This window comes from Oryza brachyantha, unplaced genomic scaffold, assembly GCF_000231095.2.
Source record: "Oryza brachyantha unplaced genomic scaffold, ObraRS2 ChrUN-Ctg61, whole genome shotgun sequence".
NCBI lineage: Eukaryota > Viridiplantae > Streptophyta > Magnoliopsida > Poales > Poaceae > Oryza > Oryza brachyantha.
Window position 1 is genome coordinate 56,670 of NW_024427261.1, and position 19,777 is coordinate 76,446.

A 19,777-nucleotide genomic window follows, 5' to 3' on the forward strand; every position below is an offset into this window, starting at 1 on the left:
GCAACGAATAGCAGTAGGCTGTCCGTGAGCGTGCTTGCTCAGTTAGTTGGACCGGGCCTTCCCAGAACAACCTTCCTTTTGTTTCGGCCCATTTCGGGTTAACACTTTATTATTTATATTTATAAAGTATTTACTTACTTCCTCAGAACTGTAATCTACGCACTCGCTAACTGCTGCTCCCTCCGTTTCATAATATTAGATGTTTGACTTTTTGCTTCCCATGTTTGATCATTTGTCTCATTCAAAAAAATTATGAAATATTATTTATTTTGCTTGTGACTTACTTTATTATCAAAATAAATTTAAGCACGATTTGTTATTTTTTTATATTTGTACTAAATTTTTAAATAAAACGAATGGTCAAACGTTGCAACTAAAAAAATCAAACATCTTACATTATGAAACGGAGGTAGTAATGTTTAGGTCTGGTATTGTTCTTTCTAAAAAAAATTATGTTTAACTTAAAATACATTTAAAAAATAAGTTCAATATTAAATATGCTTTTGAGTAACTTAACCATCAACATAAATGAAAATTCATTTTCATGAAATTACAAGTACTGCATTGTGGAAGAGTAAAATTAAGTAACTATGTGAATAAAAATTCACAAGTAAACACAGCACTTTTTTTTTCTAATACAAGTAAATTCACATCATACAGTTACTAACTAGTTTTCATGTTATTACAAGCAGCTACAGTACTAGAGTACCTCTAAAAAATTGATAGAAATTCTAGTAATTTTTCATAATAACTACATCCCTAGAGAAGTAAAGAACAAGAATAAATCTAAATAATTTGATGGACATAGTAAATCCAAAGTCAAACATATACTAAAAAAGTTAATAATGTCATTTATTAAATACGAGGGGAGTACTTCTCGACGAGCTCATCTTTTGGTTTTGCTTATACTTATAAGCTAAAATTTAAATATTTAATCTTAAATTTAGAGTTGATTTTAGAGTTTTTTTATTTTAGTTTATTTTTCAGTCTTTGCTTTTAGGTCATAAGAACACATGTCTATAAAAGTTTTAATCATAAATCAATTATCATATCTAAATATGTCATGTTGTTTTTGCCACAAAAGGCAAAAAGATGAGCAAATCATAAACATAGCCCTACTAGGGAAAGATGAGCTCCCAAATATATATAACTAATACACAGATTTATGAAGTGCTTATTGCACCAAAAAAAACTTTTACAATAGTTTCCTACATATGAATGGTAGATATGAATGGTAGGTGACTAAATAAAATTGATGTTCCGTTTAATTTCCTAGAGTGATTTGGGTCATTTAGTTATTACACTAATTTTAAATTTATACATTTTACATTGGCGTAGAAAAGAATTTCATTTGTTTTTATATTAGTATAGATAGTTTTGTCAAAGTACTTGTTTTTTTCATGATATTTACTCTCTTAATCTCAGCTTTACATACGGGGAAATGATAACACGTGTTCAGTAACTATGGCGTCAAAAACAAACGCTAGCAAAAAAACTGCCCTGTAACCACTTACATTCAATTTCGGCATGACAGCTAGCTTAAAAGTTTAATTATTTACACCACCGAGTTTAGCATAAGCTACAAGATCTGTGAAAAATATTCCCAATACCGTATAATTCTAATTCATCTCAAAGTTGTTAATTTACAAACAACTTTCACCCGCATCTTGTAAAAAGACTCTCAGTAGAGTATAATTCTAACCCATCAACAAGGTTGACCAAACAACTTTCACCCGCATCTTGTAAATACCACAGCTAATCTCGTCCTCATTAGAGCCTCTAGTGAATGGGGTGAACTTCAAACTGCGACTGACAACATGATTCTGATGAATATTATGGGCATGGATATTCAATATCAACATCTCTTTTCTGGACACTGCTACGACACGTCGCAGCAGCTGCACGACTCTGTCATCACCAACTGCGTTTGGAGAACCGACATCACTGTCATACAGTACAATATCATTCGGAACATCTGTTGTGCAAGCCGTAATTTTCCCATGAAAAACTTCAGAATCTGACAGAATCTTGATCTCAACAGTGCCCTCCAGTGCTTCCTTAACACAAGCAGTTACAAGTTCCACCTCACTGAGCCTACTCTCCAAGGTTTCAGTCACAATCTTAAACCGACGAGTGTAGACTTTCATTTCAAGCAATCCTTTACTAAATTCCTTGTCATTGCACTCTTCATTCTCCTTAATCTTCAAATTTATCTCAAAAAATATTTCACCATAAAAAACAATTCCTCTAGTTGGTCCTGTGAGAATTATATCTTCATTCTACAAGAAAAATTACACAAGACGTTAGCCATATGTCACACTAATGATATATATAAAATAAATGATAATTATCCATAGAATATAATAGTATTGTTATTATTTATTAACCACCTTAAACCTGTACGCAGATTCATATTAAATTGATTTGCTAGCAACCTAGGCAAGAATTTGGACTGAGCTCATCAAAATTCACACAATCATTTAATTGCAATAATTATATATGATGACATGATCAATCAAATTAAAATATAATGACATGACTTAATATTTGAATACATAAAAAAAAGTAGGTATTTGTGTTTTGTATGAAACTAGTCCAAGTCATGCATATAGACAACTCAAATGTAGCTAGGTTTAGTATGCCTTTAACTGTACATAACTGTAAAGAAATTAGTTCGATGTATTATGTGAAATAGGAGAGATTAATAGTGTGAAGAGATACTCTTTAAAATACCTCTGACTGGATAACTTGGCAATTGTTCCTATTGCGCCGGAAGATGGTGATGCAGTTAAAATCTAATCCATCTCTGACTATCACAGTCCCATATAGATTGATAGGGTAGCCAACATCCGATGATTTTACTTTCAGAGATATTACATTTAACGAGCTAGTCAAAATGTGATACTCTGGGATAATTGCGTCTGTAAAACGCATTGGACCATATTGCGCTGACAAAATTGAAAATGGAGTTAGTTTGCAACAGGGAAGAATAGTGTGTTAACAAAAGTATACGTTTGATAATGTCTCTAGAGGACAAAAGTTTTCATAAGGTAAACAGGGTTGTCCCTATCTTTTGAGCTGTTACGGAAATACAATTATGAAAATTATTTTAGTTGTTTCAGAAACAAAATTATTGCAGTTGAGAAAGTATCTGGCTACTTTTTAATCTTATATATACTTTAGAAAATCCAACCATACACCTGTCCATTTGCTAAATAAGATCTATGAGGTCAGAGAGAGTATATGTTCAATAGCATACTGCATGGGATATTTTACAACTAGGGAGAAACTGAACTAAATCCATCGCAATATCTGCTCATCTTAGCAAAACCTAAACAGTATGAGCTGTCTAATTCTTCATATAACAGCTTACCTGTGTTTGGCTTGGACCTGCCCGAAATGAGAAAATTGATCATTTGCATCTCATCCACAGGAGGCAAACTACAATTTATTTGCTTGGTACCCCCCCCCAATGGCCCCATCATCCCTGACATCGCATGATCTCCCTCCTCATCCACCACCCTGGCTCAAGGACACTAACATTTCAGGCCCCCACACCTAAATGTCACTCACCGTCGGTGTCTAGCCCGTCCAGTGCAAGGTCTCCAATGAGATATAATTTACTGCCAATTTGCATTTTGCAATCACTGGAAAAACAAGACCCTAGCTGCTGGTGGTACTAGCACTGACTATCTATGCCAAAAGTGACAAACAGTCCTTTTGGGCAGTGTGGCAAGTTATCAATTGCAAGATAAGGAGTGGCGAATGATCAAGAGCCACTGTGAAGAGTGGCACATGATCAAATTTCTCCAGTCAGTGAGGATCCCATCTAGTGAATTTTAAGGTAGTTTGCTCCACTAAAAACATCTCCCAAATAGATACATGATAAGATATGAATCGGATATCTTTGATAGAAGGTGAGCAAATCATTTTTTCTGTGCTTATTGCATTGTTTCCTGTTCATGTGCCTGAAACTATTGGCCTGCCTTCACTCCACGTGTTTGATTGGATTATCAAAATCATGTGCATAGTGGGTGTGCGTTGATTTATGGAATATTGCTAGAGATGAGCGTAATCTTGCAGTGTGCTAGAAAAAAAATTGCAGTGTATTGATAACAACAATATGATAGACTGGAGTAATAGATTGTTGATGTGGCCATGACACATACTCTCCTTGTCAAGGTCGAAGATGGTGAGGTTTCGGAAGCAGGCGCACGTGTAGTAGCTGATCCCTGTCTTGGGGTCATGCTCCCAATACTGGGAAGCCAGAGCACTACTCCTCGCCCACCTCTCCTTCATCTCCGGCGTGTCCCGATAACTCGTCGGCCTCGGCCACCGGGGCTTCAAGCTCTGCTCCCGTCGCTTCTGTTTCGCTGCTTCCGCCGCCGCCTCCTCGTCGTCCTCCTCCACAAACAATGGCAAATCGAAGACATCCTCCACGGTGGTTCTTCAAAACCTAATCCATATGTATATATATTAATAAAATTCATATGTATTTATACTAATAAAATTGAAACATATCGGAAAGTCGACGGATGGGAACGAAAAGGCTGGAGAAAGGAATTATTTATATCAAAATAGTAGCAATAGTCTCCCACCTCTTCCTCCTACACCGCCGCCACCGAGCTTGTGGTTGGGGTTAGGGAGCTCGTGGTTGGGGTTAGGGACTTAGGGCCTGTTTGGGGGAGCTGGAAATTCTGAGAAGCTAGCCGGAGATTCTGGAAACTTGAGATTCTAAAAAGTTGAGAGGGCTCTGTTTGGGGGAGCTTCTGAGAATTTGTTGGCTAGTGTCCTGAGAGGCTGAATTGTCTGAAATACCCTGAAGTAGATGGGGATTCTGCTTATTTCTACATTGGTTGGTTTAACTACATCAATGTACATAAATGTTTTTATACAATTTTTAAAAAAATGTAAATTGTCATAAAGGTAGTCAAGAAAATTATAATTTCCTTTTTGAAGGCAATAAGAAAGTTAAATTACTTATGTAATAGGTTCCGTGCATATTACTTTGCCACCGCGATGTGTTCATAAATAAAGCACATACAAAATATTGCACTTTGTTGTGTTCATCAAGCACATAGCAAAATACTACTTCGCCAATACCATATGTACACCAAGCACATAACAAAGAACAACCTAAACCACTTTCATATTTCTATATATTGCGTCCTCTGTCCGCCATCAAAGCATTTGCAATAAAATCTCGAAAGACGCACATATCACCATCATTGGATGTGGTGCTAACATAATTGTCTTCTTCTTCAGGTGTATTGATAGGTGGCATATACTCTTCATCATTGTCACATCTCTCAAAAAGAACATCAGCCAAAGCACTATCACGGATGAAATTACGAAGGGCTATGCAAGCAATTATAATCAACTTTTGCTTCTCCACAGGGTAGCTAGGCATGTGCAACAGAATTCGCTATTTCATCTTCAACACTCCAAATGCACGTTCAATCACATTACGAGGAGAGGAGTGAGCATGATTGAATACCAAACTATTGGAATGTATATGTACAATAGGTGTATTGTTTGTGCTAGGTGAACATGGATTTTCAGCATAACTAGCATAAAAAGAACCCTATACCTGAACAAGTTCCATTTGAATCATCAAAATAACTAGCAGCAATTTGAGTAACCAAACCAGTTCACCACACATAAAAAATTTCAGATCCGAGCTAAGTGCAAAATAACACTAAAATAGATAAAAGGGGAAGAAGGAAAAAGGAACTCACCCTGTCCAGGTGTAGCACCGGAGGTGGAGGGGGCGAGAGAGGGAGTCACTGAACTCCGGCGAGGGGGACAGGCCCTAACAGCCGGCTAGAGGAGGAGGCCGCTCGTCGAAACTGAAGGAGGACGCCGCGCTCCGACAGAGGAAGGCTCGCCGCGCCCGCGGATCCTGCGCTGGAGAGGTGGCGTCCCGAACTGGGGAAAGAGGAGGCTGCCTGCCCCCGGCAACAGGAGAAGGCCGCCCGTCGCTAGTGGAAGAGACGCCGAGCTCCCTACTCCGGCGAGAGGGCGTGGGGAGGAGCAGGACGCCGTCGTCCAGATCCACGGACGAGAGGCCCTTAGGGCTAGGGTTACTCCGGACTTATAAAAGAGAGAGAGAGACGGATGAGGTTGGGGTTCGTAAGTTGAAACCATAACGATATCTGGGCTCGCTAAGGCCCACGGGATTGGAGAAAATAGAAAGAAAAAAAAAGGTAGGGAAATATTTGGGATTCGGAATATATATAAGAGAAACAAAATAAGGAAGGAAAATAGGAAAAAATGCGAATAGGTGTTTTTTATACTAGAACTCACCAAATCACCTATTGGGAAATGGAACTTGTAGTCTCCCGAGGGCACTCTTTCGATCTCGAACAGACATTAGGTTTGGACCATCAAGCTGTAAGTGCCTTATTGTATTCGTTAATCGTGATTCAGGTGAGGTGTAAAGACGTTTCATCATATTCGTTTTTTATCGCATCGTTTCATGCAGGGTTTCACTTATCGCGGAGGCCCTCCAAACCGCTCATGCGCAAAATAAGACAATAGATTTTAGCTATATAGTAGTTAATTTCATTATTTATAATATTAAATAGCTATTAAAAATAAGACAATATTTTATCTTTTATCATTTATCAGCAAAAGAAAACAATTGTGGTAATTATAGATAAAACCTTTTATATCTATGTTATTAGTGATTCAAATATTAATATTACAAAATAGACTAGGATGAGAGACCATGCATGATAAGAGTTAAAATTCAATTATGGTTGTTGTTGTAAGTTACTCCGTCTGTCCCTAAATGTTTGACGCCATTGACTTTTTTATACACGTTTGGTCAATCATCTTATTCAATTTTTTTAAATATGTAAGCTATAAATAAAATGATATAAAAATATTTAGTAATTTTGAATTTTTAAATAAGACGAATGGTTATAAAAATATCAACGGCGTCAAGTATTTAGGAACGGAGGCATAACAAGCAGACGTGGAAAGTTAATTAGCCAAAAAAAAAAGACTTCTGGGTTACATGACACGCGGACACAGTGGAGTAAACGGGAGAGCAATATTTCTTCCAACCTTAAGAAGCTGATTAGACGAGTTTCAAATAAAAAAGGAACTGATTAGACAAGCGGCCAACACACTAGTATGATAATTCAAAAATAAATACATAAATGCAATTAAAATTATGACTAAGCTGCCTCAGATCGCAGCTCAGCTTCATAGGCGATGAAATGGTGTCCCAATGGAGGTGTCCTATAATGTAACCACGTCGAGATGACATGCTCAGTTGCATATCCAGTTGAACGTGAATTTCAATAAACATATGTACAGAAATGAGACACTTTTAACGTAAAATGAATGAAACGCGGTCATTGACTCGTGGGCTCATAGATAATGGGATCTAATTATCGACGAACGCGTCAACGGTTAAGCCAGAAAATCTTAATCCAATAAAATGGAGGTGCATGTCAAGTAGGCAGGATTCTCAATTTTTTTTTACAGGGCAGGATTCTCAAGTTGTGTTTAGATTCCAAGTCAGATGTTTGATCAGATGTCAGAAGGGGTTTTTAGACACAAATAAAACAACAAATTACAGATTCCGCCAAGAAACTGCGTGACGAATTTTTTGAGACTAATTAATTTATTATGAGCACATGTTGGTCACTGTAGCACTTATGGCTAATCATGGTCTAATTAGACTCAAAAGATTCGTCTCACAATTTCTGTCATAACTGTGCAATTAGTTTTTTTACATCTATGTTTAATGCTTTATTTATGTGTCCAAAGATTAGATGTGATGTTTTTAGGAAAAGATTTTAGGAACTGAACAGGGCTGGACGCAAACAAAGCAACATCACGCATTGGTGTTTCAGATAGCACCTAGGACGCGAGACAGAAGGGATAGATGCAACCGTATACTATTGTTCGACCGTACAAAGTACCCCAACGATGTACTGCTTATTAACTAATTTTGGAGAATCATGTGGACTCTTGCTTTAATTAATCAGCAGGTAATCAATAAACAAGGCAGCCACTTGCATATATAGAGTGAGAAATTTCACTGAAATTATGAGATTGGTTATGGCCATGTCGGTCTATGATTAAGTGTGTGCTTAACATGAGAGCTGATTTTAAATTTTAGAATTTGGTTTTGGATTAACTTTAGAGTTTGTTTTTGTCAGTTTGGTTGTCCAGCTCTGTTTTTATAGTTGCTAAATAAAAGTACAAACAAAAAGATCTATGGCTGCTTTGGTCTCGTTTTCTTGTCACCAGGAGGAATAGAGGAATTAGAGAACTGATTGGCGCAGAGCCATAAATTGTCACGTTAAAATTTAGGTATGCCACAATTGTTTAGGTAGTTCTTTGGATGGTTGCTACAACTATGACAAGTCATACTTCATTAACTAATTGGTCAATGCAGCCTACACTTTAGTTTTACTTTAAATCATGAGACTACTCAAGTCTCAAACGTGGAATATTGGAGTAGGTTGTAGTTTTGTCATCCAGGATTTGAACTCAAGACCTTTGTCTTTGATACTATGTTAAGTTGCATGCATCGATCAATATAAAAGCATAAAAATACGGGCAGTTCACTTTATACACTCCAACGTATCCTAGTTAAGATGTGATTAATTGTCACGCAGTTGGTTATAAAAAACAGTGTACATACTAGTGCCGCACAAGATTTTCAAGATTTTTAATATAAAAACTTTTATACCAAATATACCGTTTAGAAACTCAAAAAACGTACATCTATAATCGATAAACGACAATTAGAAAATATCGTTGCTACTACACAACATGCTCATTCGGACGATCGAGCAGCTAGCTATGGTCCAAGTTTGTGGGCTGATATCATATTGCAATTGATAATAGACACAAACGGATGGGATGTTATTGATGTTAAATTGGGAGTTCATTGCCTGGGAATCTGTAACAGTGCCAATGCCTTCTTTGAGCAAGTTCAATAGTATAGCAAATTACTAGCTCTAATTTATCTATAGTCAATCTAATGGTCAACTAATACAATAGTTACCTAGAAAACATCAATACATGGTCCCACATGTCATACACATATTTTGTCTTGGAGTCCACGTACAGCTAGCTATAAATTACTAGCTCACATCTCTTCTCTCTCTACTCTTATCTCTTTAAATTATGCTTATAGTATGCTATTGTACCTGCTCTTAATCGTACTCCATTATTCTGGACATGACAGTGTTACATACAATTAAGCATGTGCCGGCACAGCATGATATTGCCGCCATTTGTCAACCGATCATGTGGAAAAACATGCAGGCATTGGTCGTGAAAAACCAGCGAATAGCCATCGACATTTTGAAATGCACGAATTTTGGGCCAATAGGGATCAATATGGACCTTTGCAATAAACCTCGTGTGTTAAATCTGTAGCCCTATATTAAGTGAATCTAGACGCACACACTGACCACATACACCAATCAGTTGATGAATCTAGATAAAATCATAAATTCTTAAAATATGGAATGGAGTAAGTACTATTTTAAATCTACGATGTTGTCAGCGTTTTGTCAAATTTTTTGCATTTCTATGAATTTAATCCTCAACACACCTGCTTTCTAGTATTAATCAAGTAAAAGTTTGTACGTCAGTTTGACAGTTGCTATGCTATATATGCTTTTGAGGTCCTGTTATTTATTAGGTCAGTAACCAGCACGAAAAACATAGCAGTAAATTAATATATCATTAATTAATTATTAGATATAAAAAATCAAAATTGATTTTAAAGAATTTTTATAAAAAAATTTAGTAAAAAAATATACTTATTTTGTGTGCACGAAAAACAAGAAAATTTAAGTTACGAACGGCATGAATAGCCTTTAATATTAATATATAAAAAATGCATATGCTACTCTAGAAATGTGTGGTATGCTCGAACACAGGAACACCTATCAAATTAGCCTTTAAAAAACTACAGGTAATCTCCTATCAGATCTCCCAAAAGAGAGAAAGGTCATGGCACTCTAATGAATAATGCCCACGTTCTTCACCTAAAAGTTGTACCATGATTAATGATTATTAGTAGATCAGTGCTCATGGTTATTCCTTCATGTCCATCATATATCGTTGTGGCTCATCAAGGTGGATTAATCAAGAAATTAACACCCATGCCTAATTGTCTAGGGCAATATGGGGTGTCTCACATGGATATATCTGGCACTATCTGCACTGCCACTTTACACTCCAGCTGATGACAGGGTTAGTACATGTTCAGCTGCAGTCGCTGTTTCGTTGCAAAGTTTACACTCCAATATCGTAGTGGTGGGGCCTCTCTCGTTAGCCGCCTCTTCACGCAGCGCGGATCATCGTTATTCGCCATTGAAAATTTATCGGTTCTCTTATTTGTCTCCCATGCATTGTCTAATACTACTTTCATATTTTTTATATGATACCATTAAAGTTTGGTCTATATTTGACCACTTAACTAAATAAACCAAATTTTAACACAAAACTAGTTCACCCGCGGTACCATCAGCGCCTATCTGTAGCCTCCGGTCTTTAATAGATAACGATAGCGATGACCATTTTTCACATGTAGACAATTACATTATTATTTATTTTCTTGTTTATGAACAAATGTACTTTAAGTATAAATTATTATATATTTGCATTAAATTTTAAATAAGATAAACGATCAAGCATATACTTAAAATTTAGTTAATGGTGCCATCTATTAGAATTGAAGGGGTATCTTTCACTAGGTTTTTAACTCTAGCCACAATTTTCCGTATAAATGTTCTAATGTTATGTGTTTTGTCTAAAACAATGATTATTGTAGTAAAATGTGTAGTACTAAACTTCTCTAGAATCTTAGTCCTCGTTTTTGACGCTTATAAGCCAAAATTTAAATTTTATAACTTAAATTTTGATTTAACTTTTGGGGAGTTTTCACCGTAATTTCTCTTTTAAGTCGTTACCTGAAAAGGTTTACCTAAAATCATTTTTAGTCATTACTAAATTGCTTTACTTATGTTTAATTTCAGCAAAAAGCAATGAAGCTGTCACAAGAAATTCAACTGGACTCTTCGGAGGCCCGGTGAAAAAGATATTTTTCACGTCAATCTTCATCAGTAACGATCGGGCCGGCGCGTGGCCTGCAGGCTAGAATTGGGCTGCATTTCAGACTTTCCTTCTACAAGGGGAGCTAGCTTGGGCTGCTTTGTTTTGACTGTCTAAAACATAAATCCCAACTCGATTGATCTATCCATACAAAAGTCCAGAATCCACACCAGGATGTCAGCACCCTGTTCATCCCAAAACAGAAGCATCCTGCTCGCAGCAGGATGAAAATGATCGGAAATGGTACAGCGTTTTTTTATGTTTATAAATTTAAATGTTTGTTTTCGCTGAAATTAAGTATACAATTATGGGTACAACTCTTTATACATGATCTTATTGAGTATTTTGTTATGATTTGATTTATTACTATAGGAACTTTAAGCAAAATATTTCAAGAAACTCCGGATTTATGTCAAATAGTCATTCTCACATTGCATGATGATAAAAAAAACATAGCTATTAATGATAGATTGACCATTTATATATATGTGTGTAAACTTTCTATGCAGAAACTGTATATAGGTTACGTGTAATGAAGGTCCAATGAAATCAGATTGATCTATGTAATGTAAGCATGCACATGCACGTGCAAGAGAAAAACACAGTCGGTTTTGTGGATTTTGCGCGTGTAGTGCAGGGCCACTGTGGCTTGGTGCTACAATGGCCGTGCACTCCAATCAACTTTTGCTATCGAATTCAAATCAGCTAGTTGTGGCGGAGTTCATCGGGAATAGCCAAAATAGAACCAGGGTTGAGAAAATTTTGAATAACAGATGAAACAGTAGTATTTTGAGATGGAGGGTGGTACCGTGGTAGTATATAGCACCATCAAGAATTCAAGATGACTTACGCTTAGGGGAAAACCATATCTTCAGTTTCAAAGGACGAGGGCCAAAATGCCAAAAAGAAGGGTGAAATCACAATTGTATTCCAAAGCAGGGTTAAGAACACAACTATCCCTATCATAGAGAGTAGTTAAGGAGAGATATCAGATTTTCCAAGCACATTTAAGTTTAACAATCCAGAGAAACACAATAATGTAAATGTCCAGTAAATGTTCTTAATTTCTACATATAAATGCATGGTTTTCGTTAATTAATTGTACTATGTATCAACATGCATGCATGCATCAACATGCACGGACACTTATGTTCAGTTATATACCTACCTTTTCTCAACAAACAAGATAGTTCTTCATACCTACGTATATAGCTAGAGAGCGTATGCAAAGCAACGACGTAATAGTTGGCTTATCTTGCAGAATGCACAAACAGCACCAACATAATATGTATTATGTATGCATGTACGTCGCAAATGGCAATACTAGCCTGCAACAAGATCTTTGGTGCGTACTGAAATGGATAATCTCTAGGAGTATTTTGTCTCAAAAAAGAGGTAGCGATAGACGTGTCAATATGTACAGTTTCCTTCGAGTAAAAGACAACAGGTATATCAAATGGGCAAAACAACACCAATCGCAGCAAGCAACTCGTCGAACGTGTGTATGTCTAGATTAGGCATCACCTCGAAAGCTTGTCTTCCTTCTCTAAGAGCCTTGCAGCAACTACTCCACCGCTGAACGAGAACTGTGTGCTCCTTCCTGACTTTACTCTTATCATTCACTGACCTACCTATCAGGTATACAGCCTACTTCTTCATAAGAGGGAACCTGAGCACCTCTGAAAATACAGCGCAGGACATAAATAGCATCTTCTGTAGGTCGGGTATTTTGACTCTTCCAACTTGCTGAACAGAATCATATAGGCTCAATGTCTTGTATATGCGGATTGGAGTTTCTTTGCTAATTTTCAGTTCAGATATATCGGCTGACATACCTCTAACACCATAGTTGGACTCAAAGGGAATGTTCTTCACCTTGTAATACTTCTTTCGCTCATTGCTTGCATAGTCTGGAACAATCTTAGGATCGAGGTCCGGGAATTTGTGCCACATCCCGTGTGACTTAAAAGCAACCAGATACAGATTGTGGTAATCAAAAAGGATGCGGACACGGCCATTAGCATGATTCAAGGCTAAATCACTTCCAGTTTTAGGAAATAGCACGATCTCATAATAGCCTTGCATGCACACAGGCTTTCCCTCAACGGTTTCCATTGCTCTAGTTGTGATTCGAGAGATGATGCTGTTAATCAGAGAGGAATAGGTGTTTTTTATACTAGAACTCACCAAATCACCTATTGGGAAATGGAACTTGTCCGTCGCCATCCACTCCTCTCTTGATATATAATCCAGTTTCTGCTATGGCCCCCAATAGCATATCCTCTCAATCGATCGATCTTCAATTAGCCTGCATCATCACCACATCAATATAATGAATAGACGGATCATATCAAATATCACCATCATCATCGACTAAACTGTACTGCATCACTGTCATGCATGCATGGCACATCTAGAATATATATTAAATTATAATGGTATATCTTACAAATAGATGAACTGTAATGGTATATTTCAAAACCTTAAAAATTGTAATGACATGGATCCAATTAACCCTAAATTGTAATGGCATATCTATAAATATATGAATTGTAATGGCATATTTTAAAACCGTAAAAAATATAATAGCATGGACTATCCAATTAACCATATTGAAGGGTTAATTGGGTCAGGTCATCGTCATCAGACGACGACAAGGAGATCAGTATATCAAAATGTATGTACGATGATCAATCAAATGATAAACATTACAATGAAGCATGCATATGGATTATTACTTAGGTTGTTAACCCCCCTACCCAGCGACCAGCGAGCTTGGCACGGCGCGGCCATGCCACACCTCGAAGCACCATCCTCGACGGCGCGAAGATGCGGTCGCGCCGGCGCACGCCGGTCGTTGCTGCCGTCGACGTCTGGTCACTGGAGGCGTAGGTCGCAGGCGTGACGATAGCCCATGGTTGCAAGAGCAGCAAGGGGCTAGCGCGTGGTCGGGCACGGGGACGCACGGAACACGCTGAGGCGGTGCGGCCGCTCAGGGGAAGGCCGTCCTCCGCCGGCAGCGTGCGCACCAAAGTCCTCAGGCGGCATGCCACACCTCGAAGCACGGCATCCTCCTCAGACGGCGCGAAGATGGCGGCTCGGAAGTCCGGCACACGCCAGCGTCCGTTGCTGCCCGTCGAAGCCCGGTCACGTGGATGCGTAAGGGTCGTTCAGCCGTGACGGTAGGCCATGGCACGGCGAGCAGCAAGGGGCTAGGGCGTGGTTCCGCGCGGACGCACGGACAACGCGGAAGGCGTTGCGGACCGCGCAGGGGAAGGGCCGTCCGCGCCGGCAACAGCGCAACCAAAGTCTCAGGCGGATGCCACACCTCATGCACGCTTCCTCGACTGCGCGAAGATGTGGTCGGGCGACGGCGCACGCCGTGTATGCATGCACGATGCTGCCGGCTGTGGATCTGGCCGGACGAACGGGGAAGATCGAATAGCTAGCAAGGTAAGTAACCCTAGCGAGCGGTACGGTGTGGAGAGCACCGTGAAGGTAAGCTAGGGCTCTGGCCTACCTGGATCTAATTAAGCTGCGGAACAAACCTCGATCGATTTCGCGAATGGAAGCAACCAGCCAGGACAAGAGGAAAAAAATGGTGCGAAAAAATGAAGAGAGAGAGAGAAGTACCGGAGAGGAAGTACCGGAGGCGGAGGAGGAGAGGCGGAGACGGCGGCGTGCCATGGCCATGCCGCACGCACGCACTGCGAGTGTTTGTTTAATTGTTTATGTGCTCTAACCCCTACCCAAGCAACGAATAGCAGTAGGCTGTTCCGTGAGCGTGCTTGCTCAGTTAGTTGGACCGGGCCTTCCCAGAACAACCTTCCTTTTGTTTCGGCCCATTTCGGGTTAACACTTTATTATTTATATTTATAAAGTATTTACTTACTTCCTCAGAACTGTAATCTACGCACTCGCTAACTGCCTGCTCCCTCCGTTTCATAATATTAGATGTTTGACTTTTTGCTTCCCATGTTTGATCATTTGTCTCATTCAAAAAAATTATGAATATTATTTATTTTGCTTGTGACTTACTTTATTATCAAAATAAATTTAAGCACGATTTGTTATTTTTATATTTGTACTAAATTTTTAAATAAGACGAATGGTCAAACGTTGCAACTAAAAAAATCAAACATCTTATATTGAAACGGAGGTAGTAATGTTTAGGTCTGGTATTGTTCTTTCTAAAAAAATTATGTTTAACTTAAAAATACATTTAAAAAATAAGTTCAATATTAAATATGCTTTTGAGTAACTTAACCATCAACATAAATGAAAATTCATTTTCATGAAATTACAAGTACTGCATTGTGGAAGAGTAAAAATAAGTAACTATGTGAATAAAAATTCACAAGTAAACACAGCACTTTTTTTTTCTAATACAAGTAAATTCACATCATACAGTTACTAACTAGTTTTCATGTTATTACAAGCAGCTACAGTACTAGAGTACCTCTAAAAATTGATAGAAATTCTAGTAATTTTTCATAATAACTACGTCCCTAGAGAAGTAAAGAACAAGAATAAATCTAAATAATTTGATGGACATAGTAAATCCAAAGTCAAACATATACTAAAAAAGTTAATAATGTCATTTATTAAATACGAAGGGAGTACTTCTCGACGAGCTCATCTTTTGGTTTTGCTTATACTTATAAGCTAAAATTTAAATATTTAATCTTAAATTTAGAGTGATTTTAGAGTTTTTTTATTTTAGTTTATTTTCAGTCTTTGCTTTTAGGTTCATAAGAACACATGTCTATAAAAGTTTTAATCATAAATCAATTATCATCTCTAAATACGTCATGTTTGTTTTTGCCACAAAAGGCAAAAAGATGAGCAAATCATAAACATAGCCCTACTAGGGAAAGATGAGCTCCCAAATATATATAACTAATACACAGATTTATGAAGTGCTTATTGCAACGAAAAAAAAACTTTTACAATAGTTTCCTATATATGAATGGTAGATATGAATGGTAGGTGACTAAATAAAATTGATGTTCCGTTTAATTTCCTAGAGTGATTTGGGTCATTTAGTTTATTACCACTAATTGTAAATTTATACATTTTACATTGGCGTAGAAAAGAATTTCATTTGTTTTTATATTAGTATAGATAGTTTTGTCAAAGTACTTGTTTGTTTCATGATATTTACTCTCTTAATCTCAGCTTTACATACGGGGAAATGATAACACGTGTTCAGTAACTATGGCGTCAAAAACAAACGCTATCAAAAAAACTGCCCTGTAACCACTTACATTCAATTTCGGCATGACAGCTAGCTTAAAAGTTTAATTATTTAACACCACCCGAGTTTAGCATAAGCTACAAGATCTGTGAAAAATATTCCCAATAGCGTATAATTCTAATTCATCTCAAAGTTGTTAATTACAAACAAACTTTCACCCCGCATCTTGTAAAAAGACTCTCAGTAGAGGTATAATTCTAACCCATCAACAAGGTTGACCAAACAACTTTCACACCCGCATCTTGTAAAATACCACAGCTAATCTCGTCCTCATTAGAGCCTCTAGTGAATGGGGTGAACTTCAAAACTGCGACTGACACATGATTCTGATGAATATTATGGGCATGGATATTCAATATCAACAATCTCTTTTCTGGACACTGCTACGACACGTCGCAGCAGCTGCACGACTCTGTCATCACCAACTGCGTTTGGAGAACCGACATCACTGTCATACAGTACAATATCATTCGGAACATCTGTTGTGCAAGACGTAATTTTCCCATGAAAAACTTCAGAATCTGACAGGATCTTGATCTCAACAGTGCCCTCCAGTGCTTCCTTAACACAAGCAGTTACAAGTTCCACCTCACTGAGCCTACTCTCCAAGGTTTCAGTCACAATCTTAAACCGACGAGTGTAGACTTTCATTTCAAGCAATCCTTTACTAAATTCCTTGTCATTGCACTCTTCATTCTCCTTAATCTTCAAATTTATCTCAAAAAATATTTCACCATAAAAAAACAATTCCTCTAGTTGGTCCTGTGAGAATTATTCTTCATTCTACAAGAAAAATTACACAAGACGTTAGCCATATGTCACACTAATGATATATATAAAATAAATGAATAATTATCCATAGAATATAATAGTATTGTTATTATTTATTAATCCACCTTAAAACCTAGTACGGCAGATTCATATTAAAATTGATTTGCTAGCAACCTAGGCAAAGAATTTGGACTGAGCTCATCAAAATTCACACAAATCATTTAATTGCAATAATTATATATGATGACATGATCATCAAATTAAATATAATGACATGACTTAATATTGAATACATAAAAAAAAGTAGGTATTTGTGTTTTGTATGAACTAGTCCAAGTCATGCATATAGACAACTCAAATGTAGCTAGGTTAGTATGCCTTTAACTGTACATAACTGTAAAGAAATTAGTTCGATGTATTATGTTGAAATAGGAGAGATTAATAGTGTGAAGAGATACTCTTTAAAATAACCTCTGACTGGATAACTTGGCAATTGTTCCTATTGCCGCCGGAAGATGGTGATGCAGTTAAAATCTAATCCATCTCTGACTATCACAGTCCCATATAGATTGATAGGGTATAGCCAACATCTGATGATTTTACTTTCAGAGATATTACATTTAACGAGCTAGTCAAAATGTGATCCTCTGGGATAATTGCGTCTGGTAAAACGCATTGGACCATATTGCGCTGACAAAATTGAAAATGGAGTTAGTTGCAACAGGGAAGAATATTGTGTTACACAAAAGTATACGTTTGATAATGTCTCTAGAGGACAAAAGTTTTCATAAGGTAAACATGGGTTGTCCCTATCTTTTGAGCTGTTACGGAAATACAATTATGAAATTATTTTAGTTGTTTCAGAAACAAAATTATTGCAGGTTGAGAAAGTATCTGGCTACTTTTTAATCTTATATATACTTCAGAAAATCCAACCATACACCTGTCCATTTGCTAAATAAGATCTATGAGTCAGAGAGAGTATATGTTCAATAGCATACTGCATGGGATATTTTACAACTAGGGAGAAACTGAACTAAATCCATCGCAATATCTGCTCATCTTAGGCAAAACCTAAACAGTATGAGCTGTCTAATTCTTCATATAACAGCTTACCTGTGGTTTGGCTTGGACCTGCCCGAAATGAGAAAATTGATCATTTGCATCTCATCCACAGGAGGCAAACTACAATTTATCTGCTTGGTACCCCCCCAATGGCCCCATCATCCCTGACATCCGCATGATCTCTCCCTCCTCATTCCACCACCCTGGCTCAAGGACACTAAACATTCATTCAGGCCCCCACACCTAAATGTCACTCCACCGTCGGTGTCTAGCCCGTCCAGTGCAAGGTCTCCAATGAGATATAATTTACTGCCAATTTGCATTTGCAATCACTGGAAAAACAAGACCCTAGCTGCTGGTGGTACTAGCACTGACTATCTATGCCAAAAGTGATCAAACAGTCCTTTTGGGCAGTGTGGCAAGTTATCAATTGCAAGATAAGGAGTGGCGAATGATCAAGAGCCACTGTGAAGAGTGGCACATGATCAAATTTCTCCAGTCAGTGAGGATCCCATCTAGTGAATTTTAAGGTAGTTTGCTCCACTAAAAACATCTCCCAATAGATACATGATAAGATATGAATCGGATATCTTTGTCTAATCTTTGATAGAAGGTGAGCAAATCATTTTTTCTGTGCTTATTGCATTGTTTCCTGTTCATGTGCCTGAAACTATTGGCCTGCCTTCACTCCACGTGTTTGATTGGATTATCAAAATCATGTGCATAGTGGGTGTGCGTTGATTTATGGAATATTGCTAGAGATGAGCGTAATCTTGCAGTGTGCTAGAAAAAAAATTGCAGTGTATTGATAACAACAATATGATAGACTGGAGTAATAATTAGATTGTTGATGTGGCCATGACACATACTCTCCTTGTCAAGGTCGAAGATGGTGAGGTTTAGGAAGCAGGCGCGCGTGTAGTAGCTGATCCCTGTCTTGGGGTCATGCTCCCAATACTGGGAAGCCAGAGCACTACTCCTCGCCCACCTCTCCTTCACCTCCGGCGTGTCCCGATAACTCGTCGGCCTCGGCCACCGGGGCTTCAAGCTCTGCTCCCGTCGCTTCTGTTTCGCTGCTTCCGCCGCCGCCTCCTCGTCGTCCTCCTCCACAAACAATGGCAAATCGAAGAGATCCTCCATGGTGGTTCTTCAAAACCTAATCCATATGTATATATATTATAAAATTCATATGTATTTATACTAATAAAATTGAAACATATCGGAAAGACGACGGATGGGAACGAAAAGGCTGGAGAAAGGAATTATTTATATCAAAATAGTAGCAATAGTCTCCCACCTCTTCCTCCTACACCGCCGCCACCGAGCTTGTGGTTGGGGTTAGGGAGCTTGTGGTTGGGGTTAGGGACTTAGGGCCTGTTGGGGGAGCTGGAAATTCTGAGAAGCTAGCTGGAGATTCTGGAAACTTGAGATTCTAAAAAGTTGAGAGGGCTCTGTTGGGGGAGCTTCTGAGAATTTGCTGGCTAGTGTCCTGAGAGGCTGAATTGTCTGAAATACCCTGAAGTAGATGGGGATTCTGCTTATTTCTACATTGGTTGGTTAACTACATCAATGTACATAATTGTTTTTATA

General features: G+C 37.9%; 1 protein-coding gene and 1 pseudogene across 1 annotated transcript; both read right to left on the bottom strand.

Moving 5' to 3' along the window:
• Positions 1–1,623: 1,623 nt before the first annotated feature.
• LOC121056689 lies at positions 1,624–13,209 on the bottom strand. Its single transcript, XM_040529950.1, has 6 exons — positions 12,930–13,209; positions 12,726–12,840; positions 5,217–5,402; positions 4,170–4,447; positions 2,734–2,948; positions 1,624–2,279 (listed from the first exon to the last, which is right to left on the bottom strand). The coding sequence occupies exons 1-6, from the start codon at positions 13,207–13,209 to the stop codon at positions 1,698–1,700; spliced, it is 1,656 nt and encodes a 551-aa protein (XP_040385884.1). The 3' UTR covers positions 1,624–1,697.
• A 3,339-nt stretch (positions 13,210–16,548) lies between these two features.
• On the bottom strand, positions 16,549–19,327 carry LOC121056690 (annotated as a pseudogene).
• Between the last annotated feature and the right edge of the window lie 450 nt (positions 19,328–19,777).

Excerpts from the sequence above, each read along its gene's own strand:
- LOC121056689 (XM_040529950.1), bottom strand. The coding sequence starts at position 13,209 with ATGGAAACCGTTGAGGGAAAGCCTGTGTGCATGCAAGGCTATTATGAG. Across the intron at positions 5,403-12,725 it reads GTAGGCTGTATACCTGATAG|CTACCCTGTGGAGAAGCAAA; the intron begins GTAGGTCAGTGA and ends GCACATGCCTAG. Across the intron at positions 2,280-2,733 it reads GCCAAGTTATCCAGTCAGAG|AATGAAGATATAATTCTCAC; the intron begins GTATTTTAAAGA and ends TTTTTCTTGTAG.